This window comes from Cetorhinus maximus, chromosome 2, assembly GCF_964194155.1.
Source record: "Cetorhinus maximus chromosome 2, sCetMax3.hap1.1, whole genome shotgun sequence".
NCBI lineage: Eukaryota > Metazoa > Chordata > Chondrichthyes > Lamniformes > Cetorhinidae > Cetorhinus > Cetorhinus maximus.
This window is the reverse complement of record NC_135880.1, coordinates 48,302,303-48,327,298: the sequence shown is the minus strand read 5'-3', so window position 1 is coordinate 48,327,298 and position 24,996 is coordinate 48,302,303. Positions and strand designations below refer to the sequence as shown.

At 46.3% G+C, this 24,996-nt stretch overlaps 1 protein-coding gene across 10 annotated transcripts in view; it reads right to left on the bottom strand.

The window, feature by feature from the left end:
- The window catches only part of LOC144694155 (single-stranded DNA-binding protein 2), a 587,421-nt gene that overhangs the window by 340,575 nt on the left and 221,850 nt on the right, over window positions 1-24,996 (bottom strand). For all 10 annotated transcript variants that reach the window (XM_078564501.1, XM_078564508.1, XM_078564524.1 and 7 more), the window contains exon 4: window positions 8,060-8,144. In XM_078564501.1, coding sequence (XP_078420627.1) covers window positions 8,060-8,144 — 85 coding nt within the window. The remainder of the gene's footprint in view (window positions 1-8,059; window positions 8,145-24,996) is intronic.

Genomic DNA, 24,996 nt, shown 5'->3' with positions numbered 1-24,996 from the left:
TCATCCTTTGCGCTAGGTATAACCCCAGCCCGTGTATTCGCCCTGATTCCTACTGACTTCAATTTTACCACACTCAGCTGAATGCTGCCTTGAAGTTAAGGACAATCAGTCTGATCCCACCCCTGGAATTAAGCTCTTTTGTCTGTGTTTGGACCAAGGTTGTAATGAGGTCTGAAGTCATGTGGTGCAACCCAAACTGAGAGGAGATTCATTTATTCTTTCATGGGATGTGAGCATCGCTGGCAAGGCCAGCATTTGTTGCTCACCCTTAATTGCCTTTGAACTGTGTGGCTTGCTAGGCCATTTCAGAGGGCAGTTAGGAGTCAACCACATTGCTGTTGATCTGGAGTCACACTCCAGGATGGCAGAATTCCTTCCCTAGATTAGTGAGCCAGAGAGTTTTTTACAACAATTGATGATCATGCCATAGTTACCATTACTGAGACTGGCTTTATATTCCAGATTTATTAATCAAATTTCAATTCCACCAGCTGCCATGGCAGGATTTGATTGCATGTACCCAGACGATTAACCTGGGCCTCTAGATTACTAGTCCAGTGACATATCACCATGCCACTCTCGCCCCAGAGACATTTTACTCTAGGGATCTGAGTCTAAGTTCCTCCATGAGTGGCTTGTTGGAAAACCTGACACTGGTGTCAACCCTATATTAACTTTGGGCAGGATTTTTTGGATGGTGGGGTTTCCTGCCTCACCACCTGAAGAGTCAGCAGGGAACGCATCCCCACCGATACCGGCTGTCCCACAGCCATTTAACGTTCAGTAGGGTGTTAATTGGCTAAGGATGAGATGTCTACCCCCATTTGGGGAGGAAGTCCCACCTTAGAGAGCTGACAACAATCAGATAGCCGGCAGCTCTCAATCCTAGCAGCACAAGGTTTGAACAGTGGCCACTGATGAGGCTATTGCTAGTCTACGAAGAAGAGGAGCTAATGGAGGCCAAACTGAAGTTAAGTCCGGGGTATTGGCGGGGCCTGTCTGGGGTGAGCGGCAGGCCACAGTGAGGGGTGAGCAGGTTGGGGGCCAGGTTTGAGAGGTTGGTGGGGGGGTTAAAGGGGAGTATGACCTTGGGGCCGTGCATCCGATAGGCACAGTGGACCCCCAAAGTAAGTGCATCCATCTTGCCTGAACCAGCTATTGATGCCGGGCTCCCCACATAGTGTGGGTCTTCTCCTGCTGCGGGTGATATAGCGATGGGAATGCGATGAGGCCCTTAAGTGGCCATTAATTAAGACCCTCAAAAGGCGCAATGGCAGGTGGGCCACCCAATTCCTCCATCACCACCGCATAAAATGAGACAGGTCCAGGGCAGGCAAGTAGGCAACAGATGGGCCATGCGCTGCATTTTACGAGCCCAGCACCAACCCTACCCCCAACCCCGTGCCTTCAAACACATCAGCAGGGCACCTTAAAATTTGTAAAAGTCCATCCTTTGGGTTGATCTCCTCCAGCTCAATAACAAATGAAATAGCTTGCTGAGCTGGGGAGGGCAAAAATGAGCCTATGCTGCTGCACCCTTGATGGATGGAGCGACAACAGAGAAACAGAAAACCACTTTCTATCTGACAAATCCATGAGCCATGCCCGGCCATCCTGGTTGTGCCATTTGGACTCGCCAAGGTAAAGGGGCACCAATCAATACTGGAACTAACCCTATCAGCCACCAGCAAGCGGTCACCAAAATCTATCAAGGCGGATCTGTTGAACCACAGGAATCAAGGCTGCCCCACCATCAGTCACCTTGCCTCCGAATTGAATTTTAAGTTCATTAGTCAACATTTCTGGGGTATTCTGGTCAGATGCATTTTGCTCTCGAGTTCTCAGTCCAATTTGGCAACCCCTTGAAACCTTATCACTGACCCCCAGTTGAGAATTGTTGATCTAGACCACAATTGCAGCAAACACATGGCTGTAAACCAAGCTTGAAACTTTATATGAAGGCTGCAATAATAGCACATGCTCATTTAAAAATAATACATTTCACATAATTCTTGTTAAATCTACTGCAGCTACACAACAGGATGGAATCCATTAGTTAAAAATATCTGATGGTCAACATGCCCAGGGACTGGTAAAATTGAAGAAAAAAATATGTTTAAAGGACACCAACAAATATATTTTTAAAAAATCAACCTACACAAGCATTTTTATTGACTCACTTACAAAAAAGTGTTTTCGAATCTAATAACAACTGGATTAGAATCAATTCTAAGGTACACCACAATGCCCTGTATGTGTTATACTATTCTCTGTGGGTTGACAAATAGAAAATATTAATACAAGGAAATCTTGCAAATTGGGGCATTATAATTTCTGTCTATAACATATAATTAGATGCATTATCTACTATTAAATGGAACAAAATGCATGACAAATATGCTTGAATCTTTACAACTGGACAGCAACAGTAAAAACAGACAAATGTTGGTGCATTTTCATTCAAAATATTTCATTTAACCATTGAGCATTTTCTCAAATGCTGTTTTCTTTTTACAAGTAACAAATAACATGTAACAAATTACTAAGCTTTGTCCTAAGGCAAACTTTATTTGCCAAACAAAAAGTAATGGAATTAATTATGATATCCAGGTATCATTTGAAGCTTTAGCATTCTGCTTATTAAAATAGCTAACATGAGTTACTTATTTCGTATATAAATACCTAATATCTGGGAAACGAGAGATGGGAATCTCATAGACATATAATGCAAATAAATATTTTTGTAGGAATTACAATTTCCCATACATGTTCAAATATACTTTCTGTGAATATCACCATGAACTTGTAAGATTACTGGGAGTGCAAACCAGGTTTCACAGTACATTGAACTTCCAGAAAGTAGTTTCATATATAAATATTATGGTAAGTAATGCCAGTGTTTTGATTTGTATGTTATTTAGGATTAATATGTAAAATAGATTAAGAAATCAAATGAAGCCAGTTACATTATTCAAAATGTCCAAGCTCCTCAGCATTCACAAAACTGTTCACATATGGAAACAAAACTTGTTTGTTATTATCCCAATATAATCCCTCAAAGCCTCTGGATAATCCCAGTAATCATCAGAAAGATGAGATGTGTTCTGCTTACAGGTGACCTCCAACTATAACTTAATACCATCAAAAATCACAATAATTAATATGCAATTGTTGCATGCAACTATCATGTTTGGTTCAATAGTTGGGTTACATATGCATTTTATTCTCTTCAACCCTGTAAGTGTCCTCACATAAAATGAATTTGCAGTTTCAGCCTCATCCCTGGTGGCCATTGGCATAAATTTGCCCCTTAATTTGGAATTAAACTGGCAATGGGCTGAATTTTGTCATAGTAATGACACTGAAAATTCACTGTTCGCCTTTGTTACTCCTATGAAACTGACAACAACCTCTGGAGTCCACACCTAACCAGGTAAACATAGAGATGTAGAAGGTGCTGTCAGTGATTCTACTCTTGTTCATAGGGTGTGTTGTTGCAGTCTCCACAGACTGCAATCAAATAGAAATCGTTGAATTGTTAATAACTTGCATTTTCAGGCTGACATGATAATCATCACTGTTGCTGGATGCCTGGAGATCCCCTTAACTTGGTCACAAATTCAAATGAAAGTCGGAAAAAGGGAAATCTGCACCACAGAGATTTCTAACCTCTATAGGCAGCTTCCTTCGAGGTCAGCAGCGAGCACTGTTGCTTTGCTGTTGACCAGAAAATTCAGGCCAGTGTATCACAGAAAGACCATAAAAAGAGCTAGTATATGAAAGATGCAAATATCACATTTGCACAGCATTCGGTGCTATTCTGAGATTGTGGCAAAATGGAGGGAATTTTAGTCTTTAGCTGACTGGGAGTGCTTGTTTGATGGCATTAGGCACTTCAAATGTGAAAAATATTGAACGTCCTGACGTTACCTATTTTAATAGATAAATAACTCCCAAAAGAAAACTGCTAAGTTATATATGGAAGATAGAGAAGCTGATATACTAAACAATTTTTAAAATCCCCCAAGTGAGGCTTGTTTTCAATTGTTAGGCTCAAACCATATTGGTAGATTTTCTTGCACATTTCGAACAATTAGAGTATGAGACATGCTAATGCATTGGATAAAATCTAGGCATTTTGGAATACAACTGCATAAGTGCAACAGGCTAGATTTATGAGGATGATTTAGGTTCAGAGAATTAGTATGAAATTAGCTAACTGGATTGAGAACTAGCTTGGGCATAGAAAGTAGGTGATGACAAATCAAAAAAATATCTGGCTGGGAATACTAAAGCAGGGAAGACTAAGAGGAAATTTAGTAGAGGTTTTTGCCATTCTGATGAGCTTAGATAAAGTAACTAGAGACAGAATGGTCCCTCTCGTTAGAAAGTCAATAACGAAGGGTCGCTTCCAGCTAGACGGTCACAAATTTGATTGCCTGTCATAAAAGGTCATTGGGTCAGGGGTAGAAGAGAACACAGATAACAGTCTGGAGACCACAGAATGGCAATCAATAATAATAGTGTGGAAAAGTGCTGATCAACATGAGTAAAAAAAATATTCTTTTTTCTATTAATTCATGGGATGTGGGCTTCGCTGCTGGGCCTGCATTTATTGCCCATCCCTAGTTGCCCTTGAGAAGGTGGTGGTGAGCTGCCTTTTTGAACCGCTGCAGTCCATGTGGTGTAGGTACACCCACAGTGCTGTTAGAGAGGGGGTTCTAGGATTTACCCAGCAACAGTGAAGGATCGACGATATATTTCCAAGTCAGGATGGTAAGTGACTTGGAGGGGAACTTACAGGCAGTGGTGTTCCCATCTATCTGCTGCCCTTGTCCTTCTAGGTAGCAATGGTTGTGGGTTTGGAAGGTGCTGTCGAAGGAGCCTTGGTGAATTCCTGCAGTGCATCTTGTAGACAGTACACACTGCTGCTACTGTGTGTCGGTGGTGGAGGGAGTAAATGTTTGCGGATGCGGTACCAATCAAGCGAGCTGCTTTGTCCTGGGTGGTGTCAAGCTTCTTGAGTGTTGTGGGAGTTGCACTCATCCAGGCAAGTGGGGAGTATTCCGTCACGCTCCTGACTTGTGCCTTGTAGACAATGGACAGGCTTTGGAAAGTCAGGAGATGAGTTACTCATTGAAGGATTCCTAGCCTCTGACCTGCTCTTTGTAGCCACAGTAATTATATGGCTGATCCAGTTCAGTTTCTGGTCAATAGTAACCACCACCCCCCCACCCCAAGGATGTTGACAATGGGGGATTCAGTGATAGTAATGCCATTGAACATCAAGGGGTGATGGATGGATTCTCTTGTGTTGAAAATGGGCATTGCCTGACACTTGTGTGGCGCAAATGTTACTTGCCATTTGTCAGCCCAAGCCTGGATATCATCCAGGTCTTGCTGCATTTGGACATGGACTGCTTCAGTATCTGAGGAGCCATGAATGGTGCTGAACATTGTGTAATCATCAACAAACATTCCCACTGCTTATGATGGACCTTGATAAGGAACATTGAATAAAGACCAAGAGGGAAGTCAAAAATTGTCCAAAGATTTTATGAGAAGATGCACCACCTACATAATTCTAGCTCATGATCTTATGACAGTAAAATGTGTTACAGCATGAAAAGAATATCAATGATCTGTGCTGGATTATTTCTGGAAGAATTTATTAAAACCATAACCGAGAGTGAAAGAAAAGGGAAAACCCACAGGGCACACAGTGTGTACCAGAATGGCAGCAACTTTTGAAACTGATTTGTAGACACAGAATATAGAACTTCCCAGCACCACAAGAAGCCTATCAGAAGTCAAATTTCACATTGCACACTTTAAACCTTAAAAGCTCCGCAGAAAAAAAAAACTAGAAATGTCAGGGAACGAAAAGGATGAATCCGTACAAGAATCAAAATGAAGAAATTGGCTGTCATCTCAATGGTTATTCCTGAACTTCCAAAATAAAATATCCTCAGTTCCAAAATGAAAATGAATATAAATGCCACTGTATATAAAAGAAATGTAAAAGTGAACCCATACTTATAGAACGCATTCCACTGCAACAATTGGGCTATGCGGAGCAACATTTCTGATTATGAACTTACATCGCCACTGGAATACTACAAAGTACTCAGGAACTTGAAGCAACGTAACAAATATGCAGTATGATTAGACCTGCAAATTCGACAAAAGATGGTGTCTTCACAGCAAGCATTAGCACCCCCAGAAAAAGGCATAAAAATGCAGACTGAGCCAAAAGACAATATTGAAAAATTATACCAAACTCACCAACTCAATTAACGTATTACAAGGGACTAATAATTACTAAACAAGATTTCAGTTTGCTTAGCTAACTAAAAGCAAAAGCAGTGTTTGACCCATTTAATTATCATGCGTATTAAGTAATACAGATCAAGTAGCCTTTATCCAAGCATCCGAAAACCGGGCACATCCAAAAACTGAGCTTTTTTTGCACAGGAGGTCTGTGACCCGAGCCGATACAAGCCTCGCCCACCGGACCCGGCCTTTAGCGAGGGAAGTCAAGTTGTTTGCCTTACCTTGTGCCCAGCTGCTGTGAGAGTTTTTGCTTCTGACCCAAACCCTACCATGGTAAGTTCAACCAAGAAAATGCTGCCCCTCAGGAAAATAACGATATCTGATCCAAATGGAACCAACAAGTCTCTGGAAGTACAGGTATGAGTGTAAAGCCCGGTCTGCCAGAGGCTGCTTTCTCTTGCTTCACAAACTGTTTAACGTACCACTGAGGGACACAAAACCTTTTCCCCCAACTCTTCATTACCAGCTAGGGTTCCACAACTCACTACTTATTCATCCTAACTATATTCAATACGATAGGCAAATAAAATCCAAAAACTGAAAATAACCGAATATCAAAAAACAATCAGCCCAGAGGTTTCAGATAAAGGACACTTGACCTGAACATACACTCCTAACCCTGGTACTATAAAAATAAACCAGAATGACAAAAAAGCAAAACAAGTCACTATCAGCCACAGCTACCCTAGGCATTTCTACATTTTGATAACATAAATGCGAACCTTGAGTCAATATTTACTTCTGCATTGGACACACCTCACATAAGAGGTGAAGAATACCTCATCTTATCAATGATTCTTTGGATGAAGATTCAAATTTTAATTAACAAATGCTCTGGTTTGTTGAAATTATAACTAAACAAAATTGCTCCTAATTTTACTTCTACAAGTTCTACGTTTCCCATATTGTCTAATTATTCAACATTATTGATATCACAATAAAAATACCAAATACTAATTGCAGTTTTGAATACTCACAACATGTATAGAAGTGAACCCATACAACTATGCTAGTCTTTCACAATGCCAAGTCCCCAGAAAATAAAGTCATTATGTTGTTTTTTTTAAAACAAAAAAATTGTAAAATTCAGACAATTTATTGTACAATTAAGGTGCACAATGGACTTTGGTGGTGTACCAAAAAGATGCAACACCATGTCAAGCCAATCAATATATTTCACTTACCTGCATTTTATTTTTCAGTAAATCACCAGGATCAATTACACCCACCAACAGTTTTTAAATGGCGTACTTTCAGTATAACATTCAGTGGCGCTCAGCTTATTTATCAAAAGCTTTGAATTAACTGAAAGGTACTTGCTCACAAAAACAAAATTGCACCAGCTGTGAGCCAAGTAATCAGTACGAGAGGTTACAATACGGCAAGATCATCAAGGTTTCAAATCAGAGGGTGAAGAAAGTCAGGAAACTTTTGCAAGTAAAAATAGCTTATTTTTGTCAGTTTTACAATTAATTTTTGCTTCTGCAACACAACTCAAATTATAATTGAAACTCAGAACCTTATTACAGTCCACTAGAGACCTCCAGTGAGCTGACAAACCCATTTACTTCCAGGCAGAAACTTGACTCTGACAACTTTGCTAAAACTAAGATCTGAACTAGATCACAGTTGTGAGGCAATAGGTTCAAACCGCTAAACTTCAGGCTCATGATATGAAAATGGATTGTTGTCACTGAAGGATCCCCAGATTTGATCTATGACTTACGTAATCGTGAAAGGCTTTTGCTTCACTTGAATGTTCACAAGTTTCTCTTCTTTCAGGTGCCGCACAGTAAAGGTCCCAAAATACACTGCAAGAAATAAACTTTTATTAACAATACTCCATATAATTCCATCTTTGTTTTGAGAGAATGAAAAAAATCATATATTTTATTTATATTTATCTCTAAAAATAATCAGTTTTAAGACCATTAAAATCATTCAGATTTATTTACATAGGTTTAGTTGACAAACTATTCTAATGAATACTTCCAATAAAACAGCAAGGCAAGTCAAAATATCCTATAGGTTCGCCTTTATTGACAGTTTTTAAAGAACTGCAAAAATCAAAGCAAAGCAACTTTTAATGATACAGACTTTACTTAGAATGAGGTAGTTTGTGGTACGGTACCCAGCCTTGGTAACTGGCCACTTAAGGACCTTAATTAGCTCACAGGTGAGTGGGCCGCCTGACACCTCTCTCACCACGGGTAAAATAGCTGTGGAGGTGGGTAGGCCAGCAGTCACAACGTCACCGCCAATGCACCCAATTTTACCCCCTCCAATCTGCACCATCGCAGCCCCAGGGGAAGCATAAAGTTCCAGCCACACTGTTTTGATTTCCCACACACAAAAAGCTCATGAAAATTGAACAGGCATGTCTGACTTATGGTGGGTGCTGCTTGTCCCCAACCTCTAGCAAATTCGGGTCCAATAATTTTGAAACAGCAATGAACCACTTGGGACCTAGAAATTTAAAGAACTTTGAAAATCCAGGGCCTGAGTGGTCCAAAATGGCTCTGATTCAGCAACAAAATCAGCATGTCTGCAAGTTTTGACAAGTACTTATCATGAAGTGCTGCAAGCCCAGCATGGTGAAGAAGGCCAACTCCTTCCGTCTCCACAAGCAGAGAAAGCATGAACTGAGATGATCAATCAAGTTTGTCACAGATATGGGTACAGAACTTCTGCATGCTCTGAAGCTTTGTAGGTGGCTAGGCAGTCATTTAGCTGGGTTTCAACTTCAACTATGGGAATGCTCAGGAATTTAGAACATTCACCATCAAGATGAATAAGGTCACAATGAAAACAAAATATTTCACAAAAACACATTAATCAGGCACATTACCAGCACTGTACAACTTAAATTGGTTACTAAAAAGCTGTGGTAGCATCTTTTATGCTGCTTGGACACAATGGTTCCTGCATGTGAGTAGACAGGGGTCATGTGTGGCGATTAACAAAGCTGGAATCCTTACTTGCCCATCTGTGCTTTCTTCATTTTCATGCCAGGATATTGCAGAAGAGGCCAGCTGCTGAAGGAGTGGGTGCGGTGGCGCCCAACCTCTGCGACCAGGACCTCCAGATTCTGATCAATGATGTGCAATGAAGAAGGGAGATCTTCATATACTCCAGAGAAAGCCGACAGCCTACAGTGGCAAAGAGGGCGTGGCAGGAAATTGCATCCACTGTGAGCACAGCAGGTGAACATCAACCCTCCTGCATCCAATGCCACAGGAAGCTTCATGACCTACTGTGCTCCGGCAAGACAAATTGTTTGTGGTGAATGACGTCTGAATGCTGCACCTTGGCACAAACTTGGTGCATACAATTGTCCATGTTATAGGAAGGGTATGCCTAAGGCACTCATGTAGATGTGGGTTGACATCTGAATGGCCACATTGAAATGCTTTGTCCCTGATGGCACGACAGAATAGGCTTACATCACTCAGTATGTTGCATTTGCAGGACAAGACCTCACAACGTCAGAGAGATGGCCCAGACTGGGCATAGGTCCATGAGGCTTCTAGCAATTCGCAACATCGAGGAGACAGCAATGGAAATAGCAAGGGTTCCAGCTGAGCTCATTATCGGTGATGGAGAATCGCCAATAGCAGGTGACAAAGGTGCTGTTAGAGGCACTTTTGGACATAGTGTCAATGGTGGAGGTGATTCTGTTGATGCACTAAGCAGAAGGAGGCATTGGTGTGAGGGAAAGTGCAAAGGGTGGGTTGCATGATAAGAGTTCTGCAAAGATGGTTGAAGGCAGTGGCCTGGATCCATGGGCAGAATTTTGAGTTTGGTGGGCAGACGCTATCGGTGGGCCCCGGAGCGGCCGGGAAAGGTGCCTCCGCCCACGATCGGCCCCCGACTGCGATTTCACGCTGGCGGGCTAATTAAGGCCCGCCGAGAATGAATGGCGGCTCCCCAATGGTCGGGAGGGGGCAGGCAGGGGATGGGACCTGTTTAAAACTGGCACAGTCAGGTCCTGAAAGGCTGCCAGCGACGAAGACATCATCGGTGTTGTCAACAGGAGATTATAAATTATGGATTCAAATGCGGCTGCATACACCAGGCAGGAGGGCAGGTCAGGTGGGCACTTAGCCCCCCAGTTTTCTGATGAGTGCCTCACAGTTATCCTGGAGGAGGTGGGCTGCCAGGATGGGACACCCTTGTCCCCAGGGATGGTAGGCGAGGCCACGGCACCTTCCAGCTTGGAAGGAGGTGGCAGGGCTGGTCAGCAGCTATGATGTTGTGTGGCGCATCTGGGTCCAGTGCAGCAAGAGGTTTAATGACCTGCTGCGCTCAGGAAGGGTGAGTACCGTGTTGGCATGGATCAGTGTGTTGAGGTGTTAAGGAGTGGCTGTCACCCTGTGGAGCTCAGGGATGTTAGGGCCTGAGTGCCAACTGTCAATAATGCCGTAGCTGGCCAAGGGGGTGAGCCCTGGCTGCTTGGACTGAGTGCCTTGCGGCTCGAGGGCCATGACTCGGATGTGCCCTGCAAGGTGCTCTTCAGCTGGGGTTGGCCAGGCTGTAATGGCGCTGCAGGTAGAGAGTGTACTAATCAAAGTTCCTTGGTCCTTTCAAGAGAAGATGGCCCTTAACAACATTGAAAGATCGTGGACCAGCGGAAGCCCCGCAAACCTCCTAATCCTAACCAGATACGAGCAGGACGCTTTGAAGCTGGAGAGGCACCACACAACTCGGTCAACCGGCCGCGGAGAGGCTGGGGCTTCAGACGAAGGTAAGAGTGCAGTGCACAGGGATGAGAGTTTTGGATGGTGCAAACATTCTTGTGTAGTCTCATCATTGATGGGAGCCTCAAAACTGGATTTCCCATTGATCACTGAAAGATGATGGCACCATGACGCAGATCTCCATGGTCTCACCAGGGTGTCTCGCATGCACAGTGACAGTGTGATGACTTAAACTAATGACATGTCATTGTTCTCCCTTAGGTTTGCCACCATGCACCCAAGGTCGAAGGAACCCAAAGACCCACCCCTGATGCCAGAAGACCGCCAGGCACCAGATGCACCTGCATCACACCTGCTCTCTGAACCAGGCACCAGCACAGATACCAGCACCTCGGTGGGCATTAGATCTTCGGCTAGAATGTCGATGCACAGCAGTGTGCGCATATCACACTTGCTTGAGATGCAGGCAGAGACAGAGAGTGCCCAGGGCGCCAGCAGTCAGGGGACTACTGGAGACCAGGACGATGCTCAGTCAAAGGCAGATGATGAACCTCGGGAGTCGTCCATTAGGCGGCAGATTCTGGATGTCCAGCGAGATGTGCGGGAAAATCTAGCATACATCCATGAGGGTATGCTTTCCATGGTCTCCATTACAGAGGAATCCATGCAAAGCATCAGCACTGCATTGACCCTCATGGCCGAGCAAATTGCCTCCTCCATTGAGAGAGAGGCGATTCTCATGGAGAGGCAGCTCAAGGAACAGAATCAGGGATTCCTGGGGTTGTGCTCAGACCTGCAAGCCCTCACACAGGCACTGATGTCAGGAAGATATTAATAATTTTATTGTAAAGTAGAGTAATAATGGGGTCTGTGTCTATGGGTCTGTATGTGTGAGAGACTTAATTGAATCAAAGGCAGCTGGTCTGAAGGTTTTGATGTATCAGAAGGTAAGCTAGGTTTGAAATTTTAAGTAGATAAACATGCATGAAGTGTTAGAATGTAAGGTGTAAAAAGAAAATTTGCATTTTTAAATAAACCAGAATCAAAATTCAGAATTGAATCAGAGTTCAAAAGAAGGGGTGAAATGTTTCACCTAGCCAGGAGAAGTTAAGAAACAGTGTGTTAATTTTTCCCAAAGATTACTGGTAAAATTGGTACTATAATTGCTTTTTATTATTCGAGGTAAAGTCCAAAGACATAGTAAAACAATGGGAATTTGCATTCAAAGGTGAAAATATATATAAAGGTGAGAAGGCTGTGTGCAAGGGAAGAAATTCTAAGATCTAACAAGTGTGAAAAGCCTCTAGCCTCTGTACCCAAACTGCTGCCTGCGAGAACTGAAGTTAAGAAAACTCACTTTGAATTCGACTGTTCAGGGTATTGTGTTACTTTGCCTGGTCTTTTAAAATCTATGTGTCTTATTATTGCCTTAACGGAGTTATAACTGGGAGTTAGATTAATCAGGTGAGCTAGAAGTTTATTATAGTAGTAATTTGTAAACCTATATATGTGCTTAGAATTATTGTTTTTATTTAATGAAGGTTTAATTTAGTTTCTAAGGAATCTATAAGACTCGGTGACCTTTTTACTGAATTCAAAGCTTGCATTTTAAAATACGTAAATATTGCAAATAGTCGTCGCAGCTGCTTCAGATTTCCCTCTGGAATTTGGGCAGCTTGGCATTTACCATCTGCCTGCCATAACAACTGACCTCAGGTGGTCAGTGTCTGTGTGGGAGATGGGTGAGGCACGCAGTATCCCAGCTCGGTGCCTGTCCATCAACGGTGTACAGGGAGGTCCAAAGCGGCCTCATGTTAGCACACAAGCTGCCTGTCATCTCTGCGGGCTCCTCTCAGACTGCTCAGGATGATGGCAGCATCTCCTCTGCCCCTCTGCCAGTAACCGTGGCATCTGATGAGGGTGCAGCGACTGGGGAGATGCCAGCCGTGGAGCTCCCCACTCCCTCCCAGTCAGGGCCAGCACAGCCTCCACTGGCCAGAGGCTGATCGCCAAGATCATCAAGGCCAACAGGAGAGCAGAATCAGCAAGCTGTCTCCAATGCTGGTGCCCACCCGGGGGAGTACCAAGACGTAGCACTCGCAAAAGTAAGTTTAAGGCACCATGAGCGGAAGGGGGACTGGTCACGGGTGATCTTCTGTTGTGCAATATTTTGTTTGTGCTTACTGGCCTGGGGTTGAAGACCAGAGAAGGTTCTGTTAATTTGTTTTGACTGTCAATTGAGATAAATTTTCTTTTGTCGTAATGGCCTGGGTATGCTTCACCTTTTTTATTTAATGTGGTGCAGGGTATGCCAGTGTGTAATGCTGCACAGGGGTGGCTCGAAACTTTATTGCACACTTAGTGGACTTTGGGGTCAAAAGAAAGGGTCATTGCAAACATCCAGGATGGAGGTGGCAGCCCTGTCATGAGGTGGTAGTACTTATTTGGCAGTATAGCTGAAGGAGCACTGGATCAAGGTGTCCCTGCCTCCCTGGAGCTTATAGAAATCTGCCTCCACAACCTCAGCATTCTCCTCACCATGCTCCTCTTTTGACTCATTACTGGATTCATCATCTGTAGCCTGTGCAGCTACATCAAGATCCTCTTCCTCCAGTGGGTCCCCCCTTTCCAGTGCCAGATTGTGGAGAGCGCAGCATGTGACCACGATCGTTGACACCCACTCTGAGGGATACTGTACTGCTCCCCCTGAACGATCCATACTTCGGAAGCAAATCTTCAGAAGACCTATGGTTCTATCACTGCCCTTGTGGAGGCATGGCTCCTGTTATGCCGCTGCTCTGCCTCTGTTCTTGGGTGGCGGAGAGGCGTCATTAGCCACCTTTTCAATGGATAGCTCTTGTCACCTGGCAGTCATCCATCCAGTCAGGCTGGAGCACTGAAGAGCCTCAGCACCTGGCAGTGTCTCAGGGTGCACGCGTCATCGGAACTGTTAGGGTACCTTGCATAGACTTGCAGAATATGCATCCTTCACACACTATCTGCACGTTCACGGAGTGGAATTCCCTTCCTGTTGACGAAGGCACCCGGCTGACCCGCTGGCGCCTTGATAGCCACATGTATGCAGTTGATAGCACCCTGGATGCAGGGGAACCCAGCAATTGCTGCAAACCCTCTGGCTCACTCAGCCTGGCTGGCCTCGTCCGTATGGAAATGAATGAAAGTCAATACCCACCTGAACAGAGTTTCTGTCACCAGCTTGGCGCAACTATGGGCAGCTGATTGGGAGACTCCACACAGATCCCCCACTGACCCCTGGAAAGAGCCGGATGCATAGAAGTTGAAGGCCACTGTGACTTTCAGAGCCACTGGCATGGGGTGTCCACCCACACAGTTGGAGGTAATCTCAGGCCCAATCATCTGACAGATGGAGGTCACTGTCTCCCATGAGAGGTGGTGGCATAGTGGTATTGTCGCTGGACCACCTGCCATCACCCTGTCACTGTCTCCTCCCTTGAGAGGTGGTGGCATAGTGGTATTGTCGCTGGACTAGTAATCCAGAGACCCAGGGTAATGCTCTGGGGACCTGGGTTCAAATCCCACCACGGCAGATGGTGGAATTTGAATAAAATAAAAATCTGGAATTAAAAGCCTAATGGTGATTGCTGGCTGTTGCAAAAACCCATCTGGTTCACTAATGCCCCTTTAGGGAAAGAAATCTGCTGTCCTTACCTGGTGGGTTGACTCTTAAAATGCCCCCCTTAATAAGGGCATTTAGGGATGGGCAAAAAATGCTGGCCTAGCCAGTTACACCCACATCCCATGAGCAAATAATAAAAAAAATTGCACTTTGGACATATTGAGGATCTGCATTGCTGCCTGTAAACCCTGGCAGTGGGATAATGGTGCCTTCTGTGGCCCCTAACACCTTGGACTGCCAGTTAGCCAAGCACCCACTGTTCCTGCACCTCTCCTCCCTCAGGTTGTTCCCCTGGAAGCTGCATTGGGACACTTGGCCTCCTCTCCCGTCTGCCCCTCTCTTCCTCTTCAAAGAAGGTGCTACCAGCGGAGACCACGATCTCCATTATCAGGATAACAGAATGCTGTCTGATACCTGGAAGGGTCCACATGGTCTGAATTCTCCAGGGTCCTTGGAGACAAATGAAATGAAGCCTGGAGATGCTAACAACGAAGCCCTGAACAGAGATGAAGCTGCCATATGCAATAAGTCACCAGCAGCAAACGATCTACCAAACTCCTCACTACTCAGACTGGCAATGCTGCTGACCCTTTTTGTTCCGCCCGTGGATGAGGTTTTCAAAATTGTCGGCTGGCTGCCTGCCCATTTTGCCCACGCAACGAGCGCGAAATCGCACGGGCAATGAAAAAATTGGCGTCAATTGCCTTTTTAATGGCCTTAACTGGCCTCTTAAATAATGGCAGGCGCGGCTCTGGCACCTGCGCACGCCTGCTGACCAAAATATCACGCGAGTGTGGGATGATGTCGGGACGCACTATTTTACACTCAAGAGGATCAGGCGTGCCCACCTGCTCAGCGAAAAATTCTAGTCCATGTATATTCGCAAAATGTCAAGGACTTACTCTAATTACCCCCTTCTGTGTTTCACACTGGTTCCAGCAGCACTTGCCCACCCTTCCTGACTGGCTCATCCCTCAGGCATCAGGAAGAGGAAGAGATGCAAGGTCACATCTGACCAGCCTACTATCCACCACACAGATACTCACACGTGTATGGATATAGAGCACGTATAGAGTCGGTGGCATGTGGTGAAGGGCACCTCACAGATTGCAGGAGGAGGTGTCCAAGTCAGAGTCATCTCTGCACAATCCCCCTCAGAACAGGGAGGGCAGTAATGATGAGGATCCCGTGGGCATTGAGGTAGGGCCTCAGAAGTCATCTTACAGGGCCCAGTGCTTGGAGCATCAGCAGAGATGTGTGGACATCTGGCAGATTTCCCTGAGGCATTGAGAGCTCACATGCTTCGAGTGGAAAAGAGTCCATCGTGGTGATGACCACTTGGGCAGAATCATCCCAGATTTGCACTAAGTGAGGTAGCAGGCGGATAAGACGATGTTCCACCCGCTGGCCGCGATGGCAGATTTTCACGCTGTATCATCCCAAACCCGCCACAATATTTATGCCTTCCCGGGAAACACACCGCTTCCACAGTGGGCAGGATCTCATTACCCACCTGCCATCACCCTGCCGCTGCATCGCGCCAGGCGCCACGTTTAAAGTCCAGCCACAAGCACACATCTCAGTACTTCCAGACCACCACTGCTGCATGGGAGACATGGCCCTGAAACTGAAGAAGACTGCACCCCCGGGTTCAGCAATGCATCTCTCAAGCGACTTCTGGACGCCATGGAGGCCCGCCAGGATTTCCTCCAGCCCCCGCTCTGGCCGCAGGATGGGCAGCAACACCACTAACCTGGCTTGGGACGCAGTGGCAGTGGTGGTCAGCACCAACGATCTTCAAAAGAGGACAGCCACCCAGTGCCGCAAGAAGATAAATGACCTCCTCCGTTCCACCAAGGCAAGTCACTCTTCTCATCACTCTCAATTCATACACTCAAAAACCCATCACACATCACAGTGATCTCACTCAATGCCAGTTCAAGGGGCATCACCATTCACTCTCTTACACTCAATGTCATTGTCTTCATCCCATCAATGGGACCACTCACCACCCACACAGGACAAGCAAACTTATCATCTGACCTGGCAGGCATCCTGCCTACAGTTTCTCCATCTCTATTCACGCAGGACAAGCTGGCACACAAGGGGGAGAGGTTGCAGACTGGTGGCAGAATGCCCGAAATCAAGGTCCTCATGGACTTTGAAAACAGAGCCATCCAGCTGGCCGGTGAGGATCTGGACCAGTCCTGTGCTGACGGTGAGGTCGGTTATGCTCTACCAAGTGAGCAGTGCAACATCCATCAGACAACCATGCTCTGAGTGATGTGTCCTGTTTCACAGGCTACTGCCATGCACTAATTATCTCCCCTTGCTTCCACAGGCACAACTGCCAAACAGCCGACGGAGTCCACGATCCAGGGCCTCCAATCAAGCCCCAAAGGAAGTTCTGGAGAGGAATCTGGAAGCACCCTCCCTGAAGTCCGGTCACAGCGCTCAGCCACACCCTCCACCAGCGCAGAGACTGATACCTCGGTGGGACCTGGAATAACTCCAGGATCGCAATCTGGTGAGCACATTGCACTGTCCGATCCACAGCAGGTGGAGGCAGGGACTTCCCAAGTTTCTGGCACTCGGAGGACTGCTGGAAACCAGAAATGACAAACCTCTGGACTTGGTGATGTTACAGTTGCTGGAGCTGCAAAGGCAGGCTCAGGAACATCAGGAAGGGATGTCCGCTGCACTCCTCAGACTGCAAGGCACAGAGGCGGAGTCCGTCTGCCTTCAATCTAAGGTGATAGCGCTGGCATGCCAACTTGCCAAGGTCAGCACTGGTAGGATGGCAGCCGCCATGGAAACCTTAGTCCAGGACTTCGCTCCTGCACTGCTGTGCGGGCTCAACTCCATCACTGATGCCATATTTGGCCTCCAACAGTGTGTACACAAGAGGGGTGTCGGGCAGCTTGATCTCACTCCAGCTATCCCTGCTCCTCAAGGAGTCAGCCTGGGGCCCCCAGGTACCCATAGGGAGGAGGAACAGCAGATGCACACTCTGGGCCCATCCATACAGGTGACTCCAAGAGTGTCCAGTCCATCCGCCTCCCCTCTTCCTGTGACCTCAGCAGCTCCAGCTCCACAGGCTGAGAAGGGTGCCACTGCCACACAGCAGGACCCCAAAAGTAGGCCAAGGCCCTCCAAGTCTCAACCCTCCAGAGGATGCCCGCCAAAGTCATCACAGACAGGGCGTCACAGTCAGCCGGCTGCCTCCACCTCCGCTGTGGATGTCCGGGGAACACCAAGACCTAGTTGCAGCGTTAGGAAAGTTGAGAAGAATTAGTTGCACAGCCTGGGCACGGGTGTTAATCACTTGTATGTACTGTTCACTATTGTCAATAAACTCCAAGAATGTCTCCCTGTCTATGGTTCCTTGCTCTGATGAGCAGTGTTCTTGTCACTCAGATGTGGAACCTTTCAGCACAAGATAAAGGCAGGTATCTCAATCCAGGGCCTCTTTCCTGTGCTCTGTGCAGCCTTCAGACCAAAGTGATGGTCCAGCCTCACACTCCCTGGAAACATTACTGATGCCTGCACCTCAACAGTGCTCATCATCACTGCCAGAATGTAGTGGGCAGGTGCCACAGAGTTCTCTCATTCTCTCCATGTGCTCTCAGCACCTTTAAGGAGGGGCTGGACCCGATCTCTTCAGCATCTGTGACCACTGATGCTGTGCTCCTGAAGGGCTCAGGTGCTGAAGGCAGACAAAGGATTAGATGCTTCTAAAGTTTCATGGCTGCATCTCTATGATATGATCCTGATCACAGAGCACAAGTGAGCTACCCTCAGCCAGACAGGAGGCAGACATTCTCAGAGGCTATGTGAAGATTTATTGAGTGTCCTCACTGCATGTTGTCAACATCCTCCTGCAATCTAGCGACTATTAGGGCCTCCAATGTGTCTCCATGACAGGAGCATTATCACAGAGGGTATTGACGCTGCCATAAGCCAGACTGGAGTCAAACATTCACAGATGCGATGTGAGGATCTATGGAGTCACTTAACTGCATATCTTCATCATCCTCCACAAATCTAACAGCTATGATGGCCTCCCGAGCCATATCAAGGTGGCTGCGCCTGAACTGTCTCAGTTGCAAAGGAATGGTCACTTTATACAGGTTTCCCTAATGCGTGGCCACTTCCCTGGCCCTGAATGCTTATGCGCTATATTCAACGGCAGCACCCTTGCACCCCCACCCCCCCGGTCGCCACCAGTCGCCTCAACGGCAGGGCTGCCCTTAACCCCGGCCCCCCCGATGCCCCTGAAGCTCGACGTCCAACAGGCGACCCTGGCGAGTGTTGCACAAAGTGCAGGCCACCAAGTGCACGCCTTTTATGTGCCGTTGTGACGATTCCAGTGGGTTGACCTGATAATGATGTGCTGATGTATTACAATGAGGCTCCCGGCGTCCAATGGCGGGAAACATGGCCCGCAAATGGCAGGCTGAGCAGACGGCCTTGAACTGGTTTCCCACCTTCGTAAAACCGATCACGCCATGTTGTCGGCTCACGCCACTGCCCAATGCCCAATGCCAGCAGGCATGAATATTCTGCCCCTTGCCTCAGGGGCTCAATCATACGAACTCCAAACATGAGAGAATGGCCAATCTCATGGAGACACATATGCAGCATCACACAGAATAAATGCAAGAGCAATGTGACACTCTGCAAAGGGTTCATGGCTCACTCAGTAGCCTGGAGCAGGCTGTTCATAGTACGACCGCTGGTCTCCAAGAAGTCTGCGAGGATTTGCGTACCATAACAGGATGTTCGTACTGGTGGCGCAAGGGTGACTGAAAGAGATGACTGCTGTGCCACAACCTATCCCAGCCTCACCTATCCCGTGTGAAAGCCAGGAACCGCGCATGTGTGGAACACGTGCCCCCTTTCCCCTATCAGCAAAAATGGATTCTCCCGGCAATGAGGGCAGGGCTTATGAATCCAGGCACCGGCTATTTTTGAATGCTGCACGGAGTCCCTACAACTCCGTGAAAATCCAGTTCACTGCATCAGCAACCCAGCAGCCCAGGCACAGTGTCTGCACAGCAGGAGTTTGAAACTGTGTGAAATTTTTTTAATGTTTATCACCAATAAGTAGCCATTCCCATGTCACAGCATCAGGATCCCCAGAGATTGACATCTCTGATAGTGCTTATACTGATGCAGTACCAGCCGTTACCCTGATCATGACAGCATCTCCATTACATCCCTGTCACTCCTGCTGCTTGCCTTTCAGCAGCATTCTCACTGGTGACACTGAAGGCACTGGCCGATTTAGCAATGGTCTGGTGCTTTATCCACCTTCCACTTCCAGAAACCACCCATCCTCCCTCATGCGATGAAAGTCCTGGAGGTGGGTTCTTAATTGGCCAATTCACGTAAGATCAGGCCTGAAATCCCGCTGCTGGCAATGGGAATATGATCCAAAAATGATACCAACGACCAAACATTTTCAATGCCCGAGTGATTCAGTCCATCTTCTCTACATTTTTGTTGCATTTTCAGTTACCACATGTAAATTATTTCCAAATTTCATATTAATACTGTGATCATGGATGCCCTTCATTAGAAACACTGGGCTGAGTTTTACGACCCGTGGGTGGGCACACGCCCAACCTGATCGGGCGTAAAATCGCACAAGAAGACGTTGGGCGAGTGTCCCGATGTCACTGCGCACTCGCACTATCTACTTCACTCAGTGGGCATGCTCAAAAGTCGGAAGTGCGCCCGCCGACAATTCAGCGAGCAATTAAGCCCATTAATAGCGCAATTGTCTCCGATTTTGTGGCCCATCCAACCTTATGGTTGGCAGACGGGCGAATCGGCCAGGCAGCCTTTGCATTTTTCATCAAACCATATCCAAGGGCGGGATGAAATTTCCGCTATGCAATAAAATAAAAGTGTAGGCAGCACTTTCATCAACTATATTTTCACGTGACAAAAACAGAATTACCTGGAAAAACTCAGCAGGTCTGGCAGCATCGGTGGAGAAGAAATCAGTTAACGTTTCGGGTCTTCATGACCCTTCGGCAGAACTGAGTATAGTTAGAAGAAAAGTGAAATATAAGCTGGTCTAAGGTGGGGGGGCTGGGGGAGAGAGAAGTTGAGGGTGTGGTGATCGTGGAGATAAGCAAGCGGTGATAGGAGCAGATAATCAAAAGATGTCACAGACAAAAGGATCAAAGAGGTGTTGAAGGTGGTGATATTGTCTGAGAAAAGTGCTAATTAAGAATGGAAGACAGGATACTCAAGGTACAGCTCTAGTGGGGGTGGGGTGGAAAGACTAACAAAGTTTTAGTTTTAGATTTAAAAATAATGGAAATAGGTGGGAAAGGAAGAATCTATATAAATTATTGAAAAAAAAGGGAGGGGGGAGAAACGGGGTGGGGATGGGTGGAGGGGGAGTTTAAGATCTAAAGTTGTTGAATTCAATATTCAGCCCGGAAGGCTGTAAAGTGCCTAGTCGGAAGATGAGGTGCTGTTCCTCCAGTTTGCGTTGGGCTTCACTGGAACAATGCAGCAAGCCAAGGACAGACATGTGGGCAAGAGAACAGGGTGGAGTGTTAAAATGGCAAGCGACAGGGAGGTTTGGGTCTTTCTTGCGGACAGACCGCAGGTGTTCTGCAAAGCGGTCGCCCAGTTTGCGTTTGGTCTCTCCAATGTAGAGGAGACCGCATTGGGAGCAACGAATGCAGTAGACTAAGTTAGGGGAAATGCAAGTGAAATGCTGCTTCACTTGAAAGGAGTGTTTGGGTCCTTGGACGGTGAGGAGAGAGGAAGTGAAGGGGCAGGTGTTGCATCTTCTGCGTGGGCATGGGGAGGTGCCTTCTCCTCCTTCCTAGAAACATGATAGGGTCCCCCTTGTCCTCACTTATCACCCCACCAGCCTCCGCATTCAAAGGATCATCCTCCGCCATTTCCACCAACTCCAGCATGATGCCACCACCAAACACATCTTCCCTTCACCCCCCCCGACGGCATTCCGTAGGGATCGTTCCCTCCGGGACACCCTGGTCCACTCCTCCATCACCCACTACTCCTCAACCCCCACCTATAGCACCTCCCCATGCCCACGCAGAAGATGCAACACCTGCCCCTTCACTTCCTCTCTCCTCACCGTCCAAGGGCCCAAACACTCCTTTCAAGTGAAGCAGCATTTCACTTGCATTTCCCCTAACTTAGTCTACTGCATTCGTTGCTCCCAATGCGGTCTTCTCTACATTGGAGAGACCAAACGCAAACTGGGCGACCGCTTTGCAGAACACCTGCGGTCTGTCCGCAAGAAAGACCCAAACCTCCCTGTCGCTTGCCATTTTAACACTCCACCCTGTTCTCTTGCCCACATGTCTGTCCTTGGCTTGCTGCATTGTTCCAGTGAAGCCCAACGCAAACTGGAGGAACAGCACCTCATCTTCCGACTAGGCACTTTACAACCTTCCGGGCTGAATATTGAATTCAACAACTTTAGATCTTAAACTCCCCCTCCCCCCATCCCCACCCCGTTTCTCCCCCCTCCCTTTTTTTTCAATAATTTATATAGATTCTTCTTTTCCCACCTATTTCCATTATTTTTAAATCTAAAACTAAAACTTTGTTAGTCTTTCCACCCCACCCCCACTAGAGCTGTACCTTGAGTATCCTGTCTTCCATTCTTAATTAGCACTTTTCTCAGACAATATCACCACCTTCAACACCTATTTGATCCTTTTGTCTGTGACATCTTTTGATTATCTGCTCCTATCACCGCTTGCTTATCTCCACAATCACCACACCCTCAACTTCTCTCTCCCTCCGCCCCCCCACCTTAGACCAGCTTATATTTCACTTTTCTCCTAACTATATTCAGTTCTGCCGAAGGGTCATGAAGACCCGAAACGTTAACTGATTTCTTCTCCACCGATGCTGCCAGACCTGCTGAGTTTTTCCAGGTAATTCTGTTTTTGTTTTGGATTTCCAGCATCCGCAGTAGCTTTTAGCTTTTTGTTTTTATCTCTATATTTTCACGTGATTGACTTGCAGCTTTTTAAACCTTTATTTTAGCATTTTCAGGTCTATTGCTCCCTGCAGCTCAGCGGTCGGGGGTCAACCGTAGTCAGTGGTCCATGTGCCCGCCGATCGCGCACACCCACCAAAGATAAAATTGAGGCCATTCAGCAAGTATGCAAATGCATTTTACATCAAAACATTCAAAATGGGTATCACTTTCAAAGTAAATGAGAAGTAGAATATTTCCACTGCGCATGAGAGAAGACAGAACTACCCATTCACAAACAAGTACCTGAGATAATTTGGGCCGCCCACCAATGGGCCTAAAAACAAGTGACAACCTTGCCTCACCGGTCTGCGGGATCCTGGGTCACATCTTGTCAGCTGCAGGCAACTAATTTGGTTGCCACTGAGGCAGATGTCCCTATTAAGAACGGCTGACTGCTCCCAGGAGCTGCCAGCCAATCACAGGGCTCTCAGTTCAGCAGCTCCACCAGGAGCAGTGGCCACCGATGGAACAGTACCCAGAAGACGAGGAAGCAATGACATATAAGCAAAATACTGCGGATGCTGGAAATCTGAAACAAAAACAGCAAATGCTGGAAAAGCTCAGCTGGTCTAACAGCATCTGTGGAGAGAAAAACAGGGTTAACGTTTCAAGTCTGTATGACTCTTCTTCCAGAAGGAGTAACAGGTTGGCACCCTCATAACCAGGTGGGTATAGGGCGCATGGGGCCAGAGTCAGGCAGACCCCGAAGCGGGAGGTGTCAGATGTTGAGGGCAGACAGGGCTGTTGCTATGGGAACAGCCATGACACCGGGTTGTGCTCCATGGGCCGAAGAGTTCCTAAACACGAGGGTTTCAGCCACCCCACACCCCCCAGCTACACCCCCCAAGCCCACTAAGAGGTAACCAGGTTTACCAGGCAGTCTCCCCATGTGGTAGAGGGTCACTCCCACAGCTGGTAAATGCCAGCGTCAGAAATAAGAGGCTCCTTAATTGGCCACTTAAATGGCTAAATTTGTTCTGGGTGGGAGGGGCATCTGCCACCTCCCCGCTACTGGCAAGATGGTATGTCCGGGGGAAAGCAGGCACAACACCCACTTTCCCATACCATTTTAGGCCCACCCCTACCTCTAGGTCTGTCCCCAGAGGGCTGGTAAAATCCAGCTATGTTTCTATTTCAGTGTTCATTCATTAGACATTTTTCATTGCCTGAAGTTCAGAAAAAGCACACAAAATACATCAGATGAAAGTTTGGACTTCAATCAGCAGGTTATGCATTTGCTGGCAATGATTTTGTTTTTTGAATTATGTTTTTCAGCATCATACTACCCATAAAACCACTGTTTACTCAGAACCCTCCCTCAGCACAGCAGTATTTTAGGGCCAAAATTAAATAAGGCACAAATGTATAAATTAATCCAGGAGTCAGTTGCTTAAACCTAAGTTAATTTCTCAATGCTTCCAGCAACAAGTAAAAATAGCTGTAATAGAGACATGTCTTATGATCGCCAACTGTTCAATTGATCTTTCAACATCTCACAAATCATATACATGACATCTGCTTCCCACGTGCATTCTAGTATTTTCATTTGGAGGAAACACTTGCAAACAGTCCATAAGGACATAAATTTGGGGTTTTAATTCCAGCCAATGCATGTGGACTTGAGTTTTTGTTTCATCAGTATCAATAAAAACCATCATACTGCTTCCATGAACGTAATGTTGCTGGGATGGCTTCTGGGAGAAGCAGAGGATAAGTAACCATTGCATTTCAAAACCATTTTTTCACCCTTCCTCAATAGAGCTAATTAGCACAGAAAATGTAATTAATTGGAACTCATACCAGCTAAGTCCACTCGTTGGGCCCAAAGTTACTCTTCCCCTCCCATTTTTATAGAATCTACAACGCAGAACAGTCCATTCATCCTAACTTGTCCATGCCAGAATCTATGCTCCACACAGGCCTACTTCCACTGTAATTACCTCTTTGTACCACATCCCCATACCCACCTATTCCCTTCCAACTCATGCATGCAAACTCATAAATACACTCAAATAAAAGCAAAATACTGTGAATGCTGGGACTCTAAAATAAAAACAGAAAATGCTGGAAAAATTCAATAGGTCTGGGAGCATCAGTGGAGAGAAAAACAGAGTTAACGTTTTGAGTCCAATATGACTCTTCTTCAGAAGTTCTGAAGAAGTCTTACTGGACTCGAAATGTTAACTCTGTTTCTCTCTCCATAGACGCTGCCAGACCTGCTGAGTTTTTCCAGCATTTTCTGTTTTCATTTCATAAATACA